The 19497-nt window shown below is 41.3% G+C and overlaps 2 protein-coding genes across 9 annotated transcripts in view; one reads left to right on the top strand and one right to left on the bottom strand.

The window, feature by feature from the left end:
* The first annotated feature begins 111 nt into the window (after positions 1-111).
* Positions 112-12264, top strand: bves (blood vessel epicardial substance). 6 transcript variants are annotated; one of them, XM_035403776.1, is made up of 9 exons: positions 112-287; positions 469-491; positions 2757-2989; positions 3634-3758; positions 4151-4338; positions 4799-4907; positions 5288-5455; positions 5860-6001; positions 9905-12264. In XM_035403776.1, exons 3-9 carry the CDS (start codon positions 2758-2760, stop codon positions 10039-10041), a joined length of 1101 nt encoding a protein of 366 aa, XP_035259667.1. In that variant the 5' UTR covers positions 112-287; positions 469-491; position 2757; the 3' UTR covers positions 10042-12264. The 6 variants fall into 6 exon arrangements, with proteins under 6 accessions (XP_035259667.1, XP_035259676.1, XP_035259686.1 ...); XM_035403785.1 differs by having other exon boundaries at positions 473-491; XM_035403795.1 differs by adding an exon at positions 8416-8480 and having other exon boundaries at positions 112-491; positions 9905-10035.
* Positions 12265-15724: 3460 nt separating this feature from the next.
* The window catches only part of LOC118212025 (protein lin-28 homolog B-like), a 43457-nt gene continuing 39684 nt past the window's right edge, over positions 15725-19497 (bottom strand). For 2 of the 3 annotated variants that reach the window (XM_035389813.1, XM_035389734.1), the window contains exon 4: positions 18345-18681. In XM_035389813.1, the coding sequence (XP_035245704.1) occupies positions 18345-18681 (337 nt within the window). Of the gene's footprint in view, positions 18682-19497 lie in introns of all 3 variants that reach the window. The other variant, XM_035389646.1, reaches the window with a different exon arrangement.

Here is a 19497-nt window from a genome sequence, read left to right on the forward strand (position 1 = left end):
GTGGAAATATGAAAATCTGAAAACTAAAAACATTCTTTGTCGCCCCCTGTTGCTCGCATTTGTGGGTGCGTATGAGAAGCAACGTGGGTGTTGACGGCTGTTCTCGCTTCTTGCCCATTTTAGTCGATGCCTGTCAGCTCGCTGGAATGCGCGTCTCACGTTGAACAGCCCCCAACTCTCACGGATTAACATTTATAGCTCCTTTATTTTTGCAACTAGTTTACTTTGTTTAAAATTCTTTGGCCTTTGTATAACGTTTTATTTAGGTCATACCGTTAGTTTAAAAGGTAAGTTGAATAGCACTTTAACGTGGCAATTATTATTTCTCAAGATCGTGGATAAAGATTCTTTGAAGAGGAAACTTGCCGCCGATTATCGCTCCAGCCTCTCAGCTATTAGAGAAGTCGTAATAGCCTAGACGGCTACTTTATTAATTCAGCTAACCTATTCGATTTTTTCGTTTTTCTGTCAGGAATTAACATACAGCCTAGGTGAGTAGCCTACTTTAAATATAGAAAAGCGAGACACTGCACACATGATTATTAGGCTCCGGTTGTTCAGAACTGAAGTTAACGTTCGTTGTTATTTACAGCTTTTGATAAATGCGATTCGTCTTGCCGTTCCTTTTAAAGTCAATATAGGTAACTATCTGAATCTTGAGTGTATTCGATGAATCATTTATTACGGCTGAGATTTTTCTTCTGAAATTATTGATAGGTGTTAACATGTACGTTGTAATGGTCATATTATTTACATTATCGGTGACATATAGGTTACATAGCGTTATCTTTCTAATAGTAAAACTTCCATAGATAAGGCTATGCCTTTAAACGTGGGACTAAAAGAATAAGCATGTTTGTATGCTGTGCAGTGAGTGCACGTCTTGGATAGGCGCCCTCCGTTGATTACAACCAAGGAGTACATTGCCGGAAAGAAGCTGATTTTTTATTTTATTTTTATTTTTATTTTTTAGAAACTGGATATAATATAATAATGCAATGAGAAAACAACATCAGAAAATTAAATGACTCGTCTTTCTTGCCTACTGTTTTACATCATCATGTGTACATCCAATTGTATTTTACGCCTAGCGTTCAGTTCTGTGATTTAGGCTAAAACCGTATATTTGGCGTAACTGTGGAAAGGTTACATTTTTCACGATATTAAATGATTAATAAATAAATACAATTTCTGCTGCAAATACAATCCAAACGAAAATGGCTATTACAAAGAACAAATATCGCAGATCATATAGAATTACGATGGTAGCCTACATGTTCCAAATAAATGAACATTTAAGCAAACTAACTTTTAAATAATAAAAAATAATGACATAAGGATCGTAGTCTTAAATTCGTTATAAGATTGCCAGACTGCGTACTGATTAACTTTCATAGTTTGACTCTATTTATAAACCTTTTTGTCACATTAAGTCTGACAAAGTTTTTTAACTCCATAGAAGTTAAACTTATGTTTTGCTTTTAAATTAGATTTCTAAGAGAACGCAAAAGATGCAACATGTGCACGTTCACTGATAATTTTCACTGAAATGTACAGATTTTGGTAGGTTTAGAAAATTAAATAGTAAAACAAATTACAATGATGTGTTTTATTGCATTGAATGATCTTATATTGCTCATTTGGTCTGCATTTACATGAACCCCAGGTTTTCCTCCATTTCTGCATTGCCCTCCTTCCTTATTGCTTTTCTTTGAGCTGCGTTTTTCCTCCTCCTCTCACTCTGTGCATTTTGGTGTTTCTGCGCACCCCATTGCTCTCACTCCCTATCACTGCTCTCTCCCTATCTCTAGTGTGAGCCTGTCCCTCTCCCAACAGCCAGGTCAGCTTCAGGCAGGGGGCCTCTGTGCTCAGGTCCCCTTTCTGGGCCTGTGTATTGTCAGAGCCTTTTGCTATTTGTGTGCTGGCATGCCAAAGTGGACTGTCCTTTCAGAAGGGCAGACATGGCTCCTGTAGCCCATGTGCTTGAATTCTGCACTTTGCTGCCACATTGCTGTACTTATCTTGATAGAGGAATTACAAGGTTGAAAGGGAAAAGTTAATTTGTATTAGAATTCATATTCTCAATTGCTTTAATGCCCTGATTACCTTCTTCTTTTAGTCCATAAAGTGCCAGCTTCAGGGCCTGCGATTAAGGGATTTTCTGGATCTAAAATGCATTGTGTGTGCCGTGCCGTGCCTCATACATGTATTAGTTTGAGATTTTGTGATGTACATTTACTGCCAGGGCCCGGGTCTGACAACACTACTGCAGTACCAGTTATTTCATTTCTGTTCTGTGTAAAAGGAGAGCAGATAATGTATGCTGGTCCAACTACGTACAGAATGCTTCATTTTTTATCTTGTATATAATGTCAGTTTTCATTTATCATTTCTTTTCAAATCTGGGACCATCAGTCTGTCCATGATGCCAGATGTTGAGGAAATATGTCTAAGAATGAGAGTATATGATTTTAAATGCATATTGTACAGTTAGTGGTTGTTGTCTTTCAGGTAAAAGACTGCACCATACGATTTGCAGAAAATGAAATTGCCACTGTTTAAGAATAAGGGAATCCATAGCACTCTTTTTACAAACAGTCTTTTTATTTAGATTGTTTGTAATACACACACACACACACACACACACACACACACACACACACACACACACTCACTCACCACTCTTATCTCTCCTCTGTTGAAGAGCATCCGCTAAACATTTGTCACACAAGGTGATTTCATGTGACTGGCTGTAGGATGGCGACGCCCACAGAGGTCACGAATGTGTTTTACACGACGATGATGGCGTCCCTGGACACGAACGTGACCCATGGCCCGGAAGCAGAGCAAAATGTCACTTCCTGTGAGGCGTGGGAGGAGGCGCACCACCTGCTCTTCCACCTGGGCAACCTCTTCCTGGCTGTCGGCCTGGTCATCCCCACCACCCTGGGCCTCCACATGATCCTGCTGCGTGTCATGTTCATGGCTGGTGAGCTAAAAGGGCGGGAGGGAGTCATCATATGAGCACCATGGAAACTGAGATTGAGTTTATTTGAAAGTGGTACATTTCTCCTGTAATATTTAAAAAACCTAAATCAGCTTTAACATCTTTTTAAAAGAAAATACATTTGCAGCTCTCTCTTTGCTATACTGCAATCATGTGAATGAACACCCCCCCAAGTTAATTTGATGTTTCAAATTGTTTTTATTGGCATGACCCCTACACATTTGCGATGCCAATGTATATTATGAAATAACAATTGGAGCAGGGGGAAAAACCAAAACGTGAAATGGCAATGACATGTAGATGAACTGGGCTGAAATTAGTTTGTCTCTTCTTATTTGTGTCATATGGTACATGCTTTAGAATTTAGACTTCATTGTCCACATTAGGTGGAAATTCGTTTTTATTTGAAATTTGTTTTTACCAGGATTTCTTTACGTTATGCAGCTGTTGTTTCTTTGGCATGGGATGTTTGTGGCCACAAGAGGGCAGTGTGAGCAATGTTTATGCGGTCGTGCTTTGTCCTCTGTGCTGCCTATGGGAATTGCTAAAAAGGCTTCATTCTGGTTGTCATGTGACACTGGGCTATTTTCATTGGAATATTTCACTTCCTGCTCTGGTCCCTGCAGGATGCTCCCTGTTCATTGCCTGGGCAACACTGTACAGATGTGCACTGGACATCATGATCTGGAATGTAGTTTTCCTCGTCATAAACTTCATGCACTTCTTCTACCTGTTGTACAAAAGGAGACCGGTGAGCCCACACCATTCCACTTAGTCCTATAACACCATGTGGAGGAGTCCATCAGTTTCTCAGAAAAATTAAATGCATATATATTTTTTTCTTTTAAGATTATACATATTTTGGTTCATCCATCCATCCAGCCATTATCTATACCTGCTTATTCCTGATAAGAGTCACAAGAGGTGATGGAGCCTATCCCAGCATGCTTTGAACGAGAGGCAGGAGTACACCCTAAATAAACGTGGTCTTGTACAGTATATTCAGAAAATCGTGGCCATAGTAATTATAAGATATTTACATTTTTCTAAATGGTAGTCTTTTACAGATGCAGAAGTCTGTTCTTGTCTCTATTCCAGCCTTGAATTGCCAGGATTGAATTCAGGTTTCTCTCTTGTCTCCAGATTAAAATTGACAGGGAGCTGAAGTCGATGTACAAGCGGATGTTTGAGCCTTTGCACGTGCGGGAGGACATGTTCCAGCGGCTGACCGGCCAGTTCTGCACTATACAGACACTGAAGAAGGGACAGCTGTACGCGGTCGAGGACAAGACCTCAGTGGACGAGCGCCTGAGCATCCTTCTGAAGGGAAAGTATGCTGTGCCCCGCCCTGTGCGCCCTATCAGAATCCAATCAGCTGGCAGCGTGTGACACCATCAGCCAACCAGAATGTCTGCATGCTAGGTTGCCATGCCACTGCCCAGTTCACACATTCATCTGCAGAGCAGTTTGATTGGTGGGATTCTTATTGCCTATGTACTGGCAATGCACAAGGTTCAGCTCTCTACCTCACTCACAATGGGTCTTGGGACCAGAGGATCATGGGGTTTGTATGCTATGTGGAGCAGGCATGGTTGGACTGCATGGCACACTGGGTAATTCCTGATGTGTAGAGATATTTGTTTTATATCGCTATGACTGTTTTTTTTTTTTGTTTTTTTTTACTTTATTCCATTTCCTGTGTGATCAGATTGTTTTGGATACATTTGTGTGAAAATTGAGCACACAAGATGGACAGCGTTTTAACCACGGCCCCATCTTTGGCTCTGACAGAATGAAGGTGTCGTATCGAGGCCATTTCCTCCACAACATCTACAGCAATGCCTTCATCGACTCTCCCGAATTCAGGTCCACTCAGATGAACAGGGGCGAGAAGTTCCAGGTGAAATGACCGCATACAATTAGCACACTGTGCCAAATAACCTATATCTCAATTGCTGGTAAAATATCACATTGTGCCAGGTATTCAATACCTCAATTCCACATAGATGTAGTACATCATGCCAGGTATCCAATACCTTAGTTCCAGGAAAATGGGCCACTTTGTGCCAGGTGTCTGATAACTTGGTTCCCCACTGTCCTGGGTATCATGTTTGCTATCCTGTTTCTTATGCTCTCATAGTGTTGGTAGAGCCAGCTCATTCAGCCGAATAAAGGGGAATTACTGACCGTAATGCTAACTCTCCTGTTATACTAGAGGTCTGACCGCCCTATGGTCTCATGTTTTTGTCACTGTGGTGATATACGATTCCTTGTCACCAGGTAACCATCACTGCTGAGGAGAACTGCAAGTTCCTGTGCTGGTCCAGAGAGAGACTGACATACTTCCTAGAGTCCGATTCCTTCCTGAACGAAGTCTTCAGATACCTCATCGGCAAAGACATTACCAACAAGCTGTACTCCCTGAACGACCCCACTCTGAGTGACAAGGTGACTTCGCAAATGAGACACGCCAGATGAGGCCAGACCTCTAATCCAAACCCCTTACCACAGACCTCCTGAAATCAGTATCCAATGGAAACCACAGTGAGAATGTTAGATGAATTAATTTCATGCCAAAGGCAAATTTGCCATTTGACTTACAGAGTGTGAATTGTGAAGTTACAGTGAGTCGAGGGTGTTGCTGTATTGCAGTTTTTGAAGTACTCTTATTCTAGTGTAATCTGTGGAAAGCACCTGTCTTACTGGCTGTTGTACATCCCAGTAAACCCTCCAGTGTAAAATAGTTCCAAAGGACTTCCCACTCTATCGAGTGAGACAGTAAATAATGGGCTGTTAATGAGCCTTATTGCCAGCGAGATTGTGAGAATGATGATGGGGTCTTTGCGTGGCAGGCAGTGAAGAAGATGGACCGGCAGCCCAGCCTGTGCTCTCAGCTGTCCATGATGCAGATGAGGAACAGCATGGCCAGCACCAGCGACACTGATGACGTCCTCAACCAGTTCCTGCGAGGAAGCTCCACCGGGTCCTCGCTCCGTAAGTCGCCCCCCCCCCCCCCCCCCCCCCTCCAACCCCCCCAGGAGATGGCACCCCTGACACCTCACACGCTCGTCGCTCACTCCTGCCACAATGCAGGTCCTTATTGGTCCTGCCAAATGTCCTCCAGATGCTTGGATCGTGTGTTCCTTCTGCCTTCTCTGCTTCTCTACTCTTGGAAGTGTCTGGCTTAGTAACAGAATTTTCAGCTTTTTTCCCTTTTTCTCTTCTCTTTGGAATGCTCAATTGTGCGCACTCTGCAGCACTCGTTGCGACATCTGTTGCCAATTTTGGATCGTTTGCTCTCCTCTGATGTTCATGTCAGCCACTGCTTCTTATCACTCTACACTTCACACTTGCACAGACATGAGTCAGAGGAAGAATTCAGTTTTGGCTCCACAGAACAACTTGTGGGCACTGATTGCCCAGCAGGGGTCTCTGGTGCACTGTAAGATGCTGCCTCCCTGCCACCCGTGGAGGATGCTAGAGTCAGTTGTGCATTGCCCTGTGCCTGCTGATCACAGTTGGCACTGGAATGACCTGGATTCAGTTTCAGACTGTGGGGCCCATCCATGCACTAGAAGATGAGCCACCCAGCACTCTGAGTAACGGGACTTTCTGCTGCTATGTTGCCATTTGTGAAAATTCATGAAATTATGCATCAAGTGCCTGAACATCCTTTAGCATCAGAAGTGTCATAAACCCCTTGGACATAAACCCCCACTATGAAATTTCATACGATGCAATCAAACTGTAATGGTTTGACTTCAATGGTAAGGAGACAGACCTTAATCTAACTGGTGTATCTTCTGCATTGAAACTTGTGGGGATTTCAACTTGTATTTCAATGGTTATCCTCCAGGGGTCCCCATAGGCATTCCACAGCACAGTCAAGTGACTAATCATACAACTGAGTTTCTAATTGAGTCATTTATAAAAACAATTTGTTGATGTTATATGGGGAGAGTCAGGAAGGAAAGTGGACATGGATGGAAGTCTAATGCTACGAAAAGCATATCTATGTGCCAGTGGTCCTCACTCCTGGTCCTGGAGAGCCGCAGGGACTGCTGGGCTTTTGTTGTTACACGTAACTTGAGTGCCACAGCAATTGATCAGTTAAAGCAGTTTATTACAGTTAACTCAGGTCACCTGGGTTCTTGGTTATGAATCGGTCACTGAAAAAGCAACAGACAGCAGTCTCTGTGGCTCTTCGGAACCAGGATATAGTATCATTGCAATAAAAAGAAAAATGCAACCATATAAAGCAGGGGTGTCCAATCTTATCCAAAAAGGGATGGTGTGGGTGCAGGTCTTTGTTTTAGCCCAGTGCTAAGACACTTGATTGTACTTAAAGTCTTGCTTGAAGACCGTGATTAGTTAAGGAGTTGAATGATTTATTATTATTATTATTATTATTATTATTATTATTATTATGAATAAACTTCTTTGTGCAAATTAAATGCTGCTCCCATTTTTAATGGGGAGCCTGTGCCTACCTACTAGTCAGGCAAAAAACTTAAATGACAGATTTAGTGTATTAACACATACATAATCAATGACTCTGTTGTATTAGGTGAAATGGAGCTGGTCATTTGGGTAATCCAGTTAGTATCAATGGTCCTGATTTTCTTGCTTTCACTGGTTGTTCTGTCACTGTCAAACATCCTGATGGGTCCTGGTGATTGGACTGACCTTGTTCTGTGTTAACCCCCTTTGTCACCCTGCTGCTCCTCCATGTTATTGTGTGTGGACCCTTCCCTGCCAACTTGGGTTGTTTGGTGTTTTCTGGTTCTTGCTTTTTTCCAGTAAGAGGGATGATGGGAACTCTGTGTAAAGAGACTTGCTAATCACAAATCAAAGTGGGGGATGCTCCTTAGACTGGTCAGCTAATAGTGCTGACAGTGTTAACCCACATAAAGAGTGATTGAGGTGAGCTGCCTGGATCTGGGGCACCCATATTTTCAACCCAAGACATTTAGGTCCAGAGCCCAATGTATCTTAGTCTGTTCTCTTACTGCCTGCTTGAGCACTGCTCCACACTGATCGCTGCTCCACACTGATCACTCACATATCAGCCTGCTAAAGACATTGCTGCTCTTAATCACTGCTCCACACTGATCACTGCCTCTGCTGCCTACTTGCATTCTGTCAAATACAGAGCAGTGCTGTAGGGTATCTTTATCCATAGGCAATCATTTTGCCTCTGGTCAGCAGTGATTGATGAGAAGTGTGCCTTCCACTTTCTTCCTCTTCCTCTTCTAACAGGCACTAAACTTGTGTACTTCACATTCTCCTGAGGTTTTCTTCTCCTGACATTATCAACGTTGTGCTGACGTTGTGCTGACGTTTTGCTGACGTTGTGATGACGTTGTTTCCCCTCCCACACCTGTCCCCTCCCCTTCTGTCGCCTCCAACAGTGACTCAGCCCAATGTGTGTGGCCAGGCCTATCAGCCGGTCCCCTGACATAGGGGAGGAATCGTAAGACTGTTCTCCTCCTCTCCTCTCCTCCTCTCTTCCTCCATCGCCCGCCTCCTTTTCCTCTTTCCTCTAAAACTTGCGGTTGAAGTTTGACATTGAAACCAACCAGCCAAAACCCTTGGATAAAACACCAAATAAACCCAGCTTCTTCCCTGCTTTCAGTGTGCTTTTCTAACCTATGTGAGAGTCCTACTAACCTGCCTGCTGGTGCAATACACCACTAACTTGATGTTCAACGGGGCTCAGTTATCACAACACAAATCTGGATTTAATTGTGCCCTGAAATCTCTAAAGGCACACTGTTCCAGTTGAAACAGGGACCTTGCCCCTTGTTTGCTTTAAATCAGGGGTTGATAACCCTAATGTGACCCTGGGTCACCATCGTGGCCCGCTAGAGGCCGTGTGGACCACAGTCGCATAATTTAAATAGAAAACCTCTAGCATGCAAAATATTTTGACTGAGATTTGAATAAAATATTTCAATTATAAAGAATAAAGTATTAGATTTTTTTATTGATCTGTTATTTTTGCACTCAACTATTGTGTATAAAGCTAGCATGCTAAGAAGGAGAAAGTAATCTTGCCAAATGAGTTCTTTTTTGAGCAATTTCAGCTGGGCTGCAGCAACTGGGTGACATAAAATCTGACCATTATGAAAGCTTAGCCCTCTGTGACCATTGCGTTGTGCGTTGCGTTGTGAATGTGAGCTTTGTAGTGACCGTGTCAATTGTGTCTTTTTTGGGCCACATTTTGTATGCTGGTTATTCCCTCGTTGTTTATGTCATGTTTAAACATGGCAGCCGTGTTGTGTGTCACCCTTGTAGTGAGAATGTCGGCCATGTTGTGTGTGTCAGCCTTGAAGTGCGTGTCGGCCATGTTGTGTGTGTCAGCCTTGAAGTGCGTGTCGGCCATGTTGTGAGCATGTTGGCCATATTGTACTTCTGCCATGTTGTGAGCACGTCTACCATGTTCTGTGCATTGGCTGAACTGAGTTGTGTCAGCCCTGATGAGTGTGCGTTGGTCATGTTGTGAGAATGTAGGTCATAGTGTGTCTGCCATGTTATGAGAAATTTTGCATTAGAAGTATTTACATCGGAAAGGTTACTCCCTGTGAAGTGTAATGCGGTAAAACGGTCAGACTAGTGGAGTTCCATGTTTTTTTTTTCTCTTCAAGGGAATGCAGTGGTGCTCCAACTGGGATTTTTAACACACAACCATATTGTCATTCTTGTTGATTCCAAAATGTATGCTAATGTATTCAGCACCAAAGATGGAAATGACAAAACAAAGTGGTGTGAGCCAAAACGGGTTTTCATTTTCTGCTCGATACACTAACCTGTAAATCCCTGACTGGCCCAAACCTCTGTGAATAGCTGTGTACACCCCACCTTTTCTGGAGCTTATGATTTTTGCTGCTTTTTCAGAAAAGTCCCCAGCGACAAAGGCAATGCAGATGAAGCCCATTGAGGAAGCCATAGAAGACGACGTCTTTGAGCCTGTCTCCCTGAGCAATAACCGCCCCGCACCCAAGATGTCCACTGAAGACCTGGAAAAGGTCTAAAAATCACAGGCACCATCCTGGAGCATAGGGTTACCTCTAACACAGTCCTGGAAAAAGGGGTACACCCCTACAACCCTTCCATCCCATCCTGAACCTGCTAGCCTCCCAGAAAAGCCCACTCCCCAGATTGGAAAATAAAAATGGGTGAGAAGTGCTTTCACACATAAAGGTACATTTCTGTTCAGGGGAAATATGTGATATTCACACTCTGTTGGTTTATGTTTGCATTCACCTTTAGTCAATACTCCCACTCTAATCCACACTCACATATAAATTCAGTAGATATTTATATAATGATCAAAGCAATTTAATGCTGAATTGATGTGAATAACTCTGATCCTAATCGGAGCGTGTCATTGAAATGGATGGGGCATCCCCTGGTTGATGTTTTTGATTCTCATGAACAGGAAACTCATCATCACATTTAGTAAAAATTTGGTAAAGACAACACAGTAGTTAATGAAAAAAAATTGATAGAACAATAAAAAGGTGATATTGTGGAAAAAAATGGTTTCACCTTTAAAATACATTCTTGCTACTAGGGTTACAGTTAACCCACCTGCTCCTGATTGCTGGAACTATTAGTAGCTGCTTTTTCTTAGTGTGTAAGGTAGTTTATTGCAATCATATGTTACACATAATGCTGTATTCATATATTATCTTCTATTAATCATATTAAAGGAAAAAATCACCCCATTTATTGAAATGTATATGTTGTACCTTGTAATAATTGTGGTAGTAATTATACTAAATGTAGCTTGAATTCATTTTTATAAAGTTTAAATAATTATGTTCTATTCTGCAAATCCGGTCTTTCGACTTGGCATTGTAGTCCAATTCCCAACAAATGTAGTTAGTATGTACATAAGTATGTACTACAGAAAGTTTTAAAAAATTGTGAATTTTTCCTTTAATATAGCATTAGTAATTAGCATTATAGCATCTGTAATATGTCAACACCGACACCAGGGTTCTCACTACAACTTGAATTTTTTAAAATATTTTTCTAAAATATTTCAACAAAATTGAATACAGAAAATGCATTTAGGAGGAGCAGACTTCACTGCACATTTGAATGGAACTGGTTTGCTGAAATGAACCAACCTGATACATCAACCTTCATGATTAGCTATGTTTCTATTAGAATATCACAGAAAAATTACATTGAAGACCAAAAAACAATCATATGTATCTGTCTAAAGTTTCCAAATATCTTTATTGGGGGAAAGTGGAACTGCATGATTTGAACAAGCCCTACATCTTGCAGCTGCTGATGACTGAATTAATCAGTCTCTGTTTTTTAATGCAGACAACACACTGGGTAAGTTTTGAATCAAGTTTACCTTTTTGCATTAGTCTCATTTAATACAGTTATTTTGCATTTCACAAACACTTGAATTATGCATAATAAAATAAAGATCATGGTAAAGTTTACTTCAGTTCAGTCATAATTTTCTGTTTCCATTAGTGCACATTTAAGTAAGTTTACAGTGTTTGCAAAATGGAGAGTCACAAAAATTATGAATAAACTTGAATAAATTGCACACTACTGGAAGTGTAATGAATGAACTGAATTAGACCCTTTCTACAGATGACCTGGCCACTGGTGATCTGCAGTTCTGGTCTTGGTGTCTCACCTTGAAAATAGTTTTGGTTGCTGTTGGTTTCAAATGGTTGCGCGCAGTGTAAGACAAGGTATTTTGTTTCCACTGACTAATACTTTACTATTTATTTGGCAGTTTTCAGACAAAACAACTTACCAATTCATACACCATGTCAGGAACACATGAGCCTTGACCCCACCATCAGCTGGGTCATCTGATCCAAAGCCCTTGGGCGTGGAGGTCCGGTTTCTCGACTGCAAGGTAGACTGGAGGGTCTAGTCTCTCTGGGTTCTAGCTCCTAGAAAGACCACATGTGGCAGAAGTAGCCTTTGTCTATGGAGTTACACATCATGCACATTTTTTATATATTTTTTTAAGTTGATGTTTGAATAGTAGCCTACACCTGCTTTCCATTGGCTTGTTTTATTTTTTTATTTGTTGAATGGTGCCTTTAAACATGGCAGTTTAAAGGTAAGCTTGTTTTTGATGCCAGAGAAAGTGTTTTTCTCAAGGATTTAGACTATTCACGTTTGGAATTGCTTTTTCACTATGGTTGATTGTTGTTAAAACACTCGTGTGCATACAGTGAAAGAAATTTGAAAATAAATCGAATGGAAATGAATCTTGTTATTAATTCAGTGTCATTTTATTGCAAGACTGTTCCCATTAATCGCAGTACAACAGACCTGGTTCAAATACGTATTTGTTTTGGATTCAAATACTTTTCTGTGCTCTATTGATCATGCCTGGTGTAATTGAGCCTGCCAATATGACCAAAAGGTGGGGTTTGCACTTTTGAGAGTATTTCATTGGTTCTAATGCACCAGACAAGATCAGTAAAGCGTAGAAAAGTATTTGATCCAGGTCTGCAGTCTAAGCAAGCCATTTATTTACTACAAATTATTGTATCTTGAAAGTGTGTTCTAAGATAATGAATGTTTCATCACTGATAAGTATTTATGGGTAAGCTTATCGCTGGGGCTGTTAGTAATGATGTGACCACTTATGAGTCATGGCCACCAATTTCTGAAGTCTGGCAAAACAATCGTACTGGTTGTGTGCCTGACAGAGCTCCAATTGGCTCACTGGTTGTTAAAGGGATAGTTCACTTTCTGTTTCAAAAATATTTCAGTTCTAGTTTTTTTTTTTTTTTTGACTGGAGTGGCTTGAAGTGTTTTTATTGTTTTAAACTGCAACTCATTGATGCTCCTATACTAGCTGTTGTAAAGCCAGCAGTTTGTCAGACTTAGGCATTTAAAATATCCTTCATTGCAGATTGGTTTTCTTTTTATGAATCAAAAAAATTTTTTATTTCCATTTTATTTTAAATAAGTGAACTATACTTTTAATGCAATAGAACTGTTGTTATAGACTGGACAAATTCTTGCAGGACATAAAACTATTCAGACACTGAGTTACTGCCAATATAATAGGTTTAATTTCAATCAAGTAAAACTTCTTAAGACCTCATAAAATCCATGATTCACAGAAACAAAAAAGGCCATACACTTACATTGAGGTTATAAAATATGTGATATGCAAATAAATTTTTTTTTTTTTCTAAAAAAGCAATCAGTGCTTAATTCCAACGTGGGGTCGAGGCAGAATTCACTGATCCCCAACGTCACATTGGTCCCAAACATACATCACATGACAGTTTCTGAACGCTTGAGACAGGACATGTAACAGCTCACGCGACTAACAAGGTACGTTCAGACACGGGAAAGGCCCGGTGTTTTTTTTAACGGGCGCAGACTCAGGGTTTGATTCTCAACCACAGTAAGTGCACAGGGTCCGCCGTGCGACATTAGTGGTGGTTTTCAAGCTGTTCACATTTACACACAAAAATCAAAATAAACAGGTATAACCATGAGGTAGCCCTGGCGATATTGCGGCCTTCTCTTATTTTACATTCGTACAAATGTCTAGTGGTGGTTTGATTCAGTCTGTATCCCTGCGTTCCTCTGTCAAATAAAGGAAAGAAAAAAATCAGTAGTTATATTAATTTAAAGAAATGTAAATAAAGATATTAATTCACTGGAGAGTAGTTTGTTCGTTGTTTTTCATGTAAACAAGTGATAGAAGTACGCGTGTTCCCACATGAGGAATTTTGCCGTTTAATAATTCAGCCATCTGTCTCCACAAAATAAAAAATAAAGTTTAATGAACACATTTTCTCATGTATAATATGCCATTTGAATATTAATAGAAATAACCTTACTAAATAATGCCTCAAGAACAAGTGTCATCATTAAATACTGGTATCTTAACTAGCCAGGATATTTTGTGCTGCTTGTAAAGTCAAAGTGACCTTCTTCAAGAGGGGCCCACTGACAGAATATCTGGAGGAGGGGGGGGGGGAGCAATCAGAGGGCAGCGTCTAATGCTCACACCCCCACAGCATCACAGCTCCATGCACAGAGCTACATTTTCAAGGTACAGTTTCAACACAGGTTGGACCACAAAGTATCCCATAAGCATGGTTGCATTTGCTGGCAATGCAAAGAAAGGACACGGGCATGGTTGTGCGTAGTCTATCAGAACCATTTTGTCTGGTGAATCTGAATAAACAGCATGCAGCAGCACGTGAGACCCTCCTGTAAACCTGACCATTAGCAAAATGCATACTTTGCATCTAATTGAGGCAGAGGCCATTATGTATTTCACTGGTTAATGACATGCTCCTCCCACAATAGGTCAGTCGCGGTTGATTGTATGAGCCTCACGTTCCTATCAGACAGGAGAAATTTGGTTGATGCAACCATTTAACCACAGGTTATCAGTGGTTGACCAAGATCAATCAATCAACCGTCATTTGTAAAATTCTGAACAGAGATGCCAGTGCTGATTAAGCATGCACTAATAAAACAAAATTAGTTGCACTTGCCTGTAAATCAGCTTTAAAACAATAACCATTGCTATGTTTTGGGTTGGGCAGAATCTAAATCTAAATCTAAACCTACTGGTCAGGGGTGGGGGGTAGAGTTGGCTGACACTTCAATGGAAATCTTAAATACTCTTCAAAGTCAAGACAGTCAAGCTAAGCCCTCCTTAAACTCATATGTAGATCACAAGTCTCTTTCTTGGCCGTGTGGTCATCAATACTTCATTTTAAACATGGCAGGGATGGCTCTCCTTACTTAAGGAGCAAGAGGTTTCACTCACAGCTGAAAAGCTGGTGAGCAAAATCTTGCTAGAAGTGGTCTTGGTGCCGACTGGCTGGACCCAATCAGGGACAGGGGTTCTGCATGCTGCTCAGTGCTGGGGTTTCGATCCGACTGCCCTGCTCATGTGTTAACGGAAACCACAGGACCTGCCTACAACTGTAACAGGACCAGGCATGATGAGACACGAGCATGGCCATTGAGGTCAGAGTGTGGTTCCAGATCAGTGCTAACCATTCCTGTTCCAGAAGACCTACAGTCCTGTAGGTTTTCACTCCAACCCTAACAAAACACCTGATTCATCAGCTAGAAATCTTTATGTGCTACTCGGTTGAGTCAGGTGTGTCAAACAAGGGTTGAAATGAAAACCTACAGGATGGTAGAGCTCCAGGAATGGGGTTGGTTACCACCTTTGGAGACAGTGGTCTGGAGCTGGTCTGGTAGGAACCAGGCTCCATCAGCTCCGAATGGCTGAAGGAGCATAACAACCACAGAAACAAAAAAGTTCAGGTACCCTTTCACTGTGCCAGTTTGCCGGAAGACTCTGACCCCTAAGGGTGCACACTTTCCACTTATAAGTCCCACACCAAGGAGAATTACAATGGTATTTATTGAAAGCCTGAAGGGCACTTTAAAGACACAAATGTTTCTGGTCCCATTACAGTTATTCGATAAAAAACAAAAACTGACTGACTGTCTTGAAAAGGAGAGCTCTGGGGAAAAGTACATTCCCTGCTTTTTTTTAAACCACACTGAGCCCTTCCTGGATGTGATTAGGTCTGGTGCAGTCCACTAAATCCAAGTCTTGGTGTTTACAGAGACTGCCGATCGTCTAAAACATCTTACAGCGTCATTGGACTGTGGCCCCGGATGACCGGAGGCCCCCCTCCCCTCCCCTCCCCTCCCCTCCCCCTCCTCAGTGAGTAGCCATGACAACAGGCATCAGTGTTAAACAACAACAGGATGACGGCCGTTGTTGTCAGGGGAAACGACAGTTTGAAAGGAGACTCCACTCATGATAAACACATCGGGCTGAACCAACGAGCCCCTGGGGGCCTGGTGAATTGGGACACAGCGGAACAGAAAAATGAGGTAGGCTTTTGTTGTAAACAGAAAAAAAATACAGATTATTGTCATCAAATCTCTCAAACCCGCACAGACACCAGGGGAGCTGGGACCCTGATATCAAGCACGCAGGCCTGGTACAATACCACTCTCTACAGTTAATCTTATAGGAAATAAAATACAAAAAAAGTCATCTGATTATCATGTATGACTATCTATAACTCAGAGGTAGTTACTAATATCAGTACATAAACATATATAGATAAAAACTAATTCTATGTTTTGTTTGAGTACATAGAGCTTGTATGCAGACGATTCCCAAAAGAAAAAAGTACACTTTTTTGGTAAATTCCCTGAGAATAGTTCATCCTGAGATGCATTGTGGATAAAAATACATCATACAAAAATGTCTAAGCCACAGTCAGGGATTGTGTTTGGTTTGTGCTGTCATTTGTGTGATTTTGTTGTACACTTGTGGATTGAATACAACGCTTACAAACACACACACACACACACACACACACACAAGCATGCACAATGCTTACACACACACACACACACACACACACACACACACACACACACACACACACACACACAAGCATGCACAACGCTTACACACACACATTCAACAGCTGCATTACAAAAAATCTCAGTGTTGAACATTCTGCATTCTGTCTTTTGTGAGTAACAGGGATTACCATATACTTCATTCCTTCAACAAAGCCAATAAACTTTGGTATAGAATCTCAAAACTGAACTGCAAGTCTTATACCAAAAATAATTGGTCGTCTTTTCAATCACATTATAATATAAGAAGTCATTTGATTTGTCAACACACATTAGTTTTTTCAAAAAAGCGGTCCATCTTCTGATATTGTGATGACTCACTTTTCGATACGATAAGTTTCACATTCAATATCGTCAGAGCAGAGTTCTTACATCATTGGTAAGCTATTGAGAAAACCTTAAGAGAATTCAAGTGTCATCCTACATGAACCTACACCCTTGTTATTCCTCATTTCCACAAATCTTTACTGTTGAAAACACAAGCAGCAGCATTTCATTTTCCTGGCAAACAGGTGAAAGTGTGCTGTCGGCAAGTAAAACTAAGATAAATGTGTAGTACGGTCAGAAAGGTGTGGTGGGGATTGAGGTGACGGGCCCAGATGTGCTGTAACAAGGCTGGACCGAGTGAAAGGTAAGGATGTGCTTAAGGCATGTAAAAGAGGTAAATATGCTGTAGGTAGGTAAAACTGAGGTAAAATGTGCACTGGCAAAACTTTGCTTACTGACGATGGAATTCTGGCACGTCAAACCATGCTCCCTCTAATACAGAAATGTAAATATTGGTACATCTGATATGCTTAAAAATTAAAGGTACTTTTGTAGATATATTAATATACATATATTCAGAAATTAAATTAATTATTTACAACTGCAACACAGTTTTACTTAACAGCCAATCACCCATGGTGTCTATATTAATAAAAAGGGCTTTTTTTCCTTTTTGCAGTTCAAATCAAACTAGCCACAAATATTAGTTGTTTTACACTGATAATTACTGGTTAACTAGGATAACACAAGCTAGGTGTAAACTTCCATTCTGACAGAATGGGGTCTTTCTGTGGGGAAGGGTGGGTGGATGGTCCCAATCTCTTGCTCGCTGTGTTTGTATTTGCAACAGGATCAGACTTGAGCTTCCAGTACAAGCATGCTCAAACATTGTTCGAACACCCAACCTCAGTATTAGAGTTTAAGTTTGACAGATTACTCATGAAACCCAGCAAGCAGGGCTCTCTTGTGCGCATGGATTCCATCGGAGCGATCTGGGAGAGTTTTCTGGGTGTCTGAAGGGGGATCCAAGCTGGGAGGAGGCATTGCCGTCATTAGGGCACACACAGCTTGTCCTCCCCACACGCGATGAAGGTACCAAATACAAAGTATCCTTTGGTTTTTTTTTTCTGATTGGGTTAGCCCTACAAAGAGGGAAGGCCTGAAATGACCAGTATAAAAAAAAACTAAAGTTTAAAAAAATAATTGTCCATTAGAGCATGGAAACGGGCTCGTTTGGAAAGCAATTAACGTTGGGATCGTTTGGAATGCAAAACCAGTGGGGTGAAGGTGACATGGCTGAATCCATGATGAGGTACACGTTAAAAACAAACACAAAAAAAAAAGAAACAACAAAAAAGGCAAAAAGAAAAGAACAATATCGTTGTGCGTCTAAATCCTCGAGGAAGCTTTTTGCGGTGACTGCCTGGATTCTTTCAGACAAATTCACAGTCTTTAAGACAGTAGTCGGTGTCGAGCTTCTTTGTGTTGGAGCGGAGAGCTGTAGCTGCACATAATGGGGTGACTCTTCACCCTGTACTTGCGTGAGTATGAGGTAGATGCTGGGTGCCAGGTAGGGACAGACAGGCGTGAGGTGATTATTTTGGGTGGGGGAAGGGGGGTGGGATTCAGGCGATCAGGTCTTTTTCCTCTTCTGGACCGAGGGCCCTTTCCGTGCGGGATCTTCGGGGGAGCCGGACGCCTTGCTGTTCGGAGAGACTTCCTGTGATGAGCGTCCATGCCCGTCCCCGGATTCTTGGGGGTACGGGGGGAGGGCAGCAGCGGAGGTAGAGGCCTGCAGGTCTGTGCCTAATCTTCCCTGAGAGCTGGTGGAGGGTGGAGGGGGGGTGAGAGTCTTGTGGGGGCAGTGCGCCACCATGTGGGCAATACTCTGGCAGTAATGGCATTTCTTTGGCTGCGGTGGTAGGCTGCACTCCTTGGCATGGTGGTCCAGGCCGCCACAGTTGTAGCATCTGAAAAAAAGCCGAAGTACTTAATTCACAAATAATATATTAATATATATAATGTATGTGTACACACACATACACAATAAATATATATATATATATACATATATATATATATGAAGTACTGAGCAATACTGTGAGCAATTACGATTCATCAGATTTCACAGTGCTATTAATACAAATATAAATTATTAAATATTCTTTAAATTGGCCTCGTGCTTTTGCAACAGTGTCGTTGTATTTTTTTTTTTTTTTTGTGTGTCAGAAATAGTTTAAGAAATTGGACAGACTAATTTTCATCCTGTGAGAAAGAATGAACAATTCCCTCTAAAACAAATTCACTCAGCACCCAGTTGTGCCGACTTCAGTACATTCTGTTCAATCTTGAACAGGTGGTTTACTCACAATAAATATAAAATAACGCAAAACCTGTAAGAGGTCTTCACTTTTTCTGCTAACAAATGCATTTCCGGTGGACTCTGGGTTTCAAAGTCCCTCGAATCAACATTTCCATAAAATACATGCAAAGTCTTTTTTTCACCATTAGATGGCAGCATAAGCCAAGTGGACTGCTGATTGCTCATCATGCGCGAATACCAAAGTGATGCTCATAGTCGGCTACAAATGGACTCCTTTTATCACAAAAGATCTGAATTTAAGCGCAAGAATACGATTTATGGACCACGTGTGAATAGCAACATCCAGTGAAAAGACTGAATTGGCATGGAATTTAAAATGGGGGAAAAAACACACGAAATCATCATATGCTCAAAATTTTATTTCAGTCATGAAAAACCTTGACCAGGGTTACAAAAGCCAGTG

Source organism: Anguilla anguilla, chromosome 1, assembly GCF_013347855.1.
Source record: "Anguilla anguilla isolate fAngAng1 chromosome 1, fAngAng1.pri, whole genome shotgun sequence".
NCBI lineage: Eukaryota > Metazoa > Chordata > Actinopteri > Anguilliformes > Anguillidae > Anguilla > Anguilla anguilla.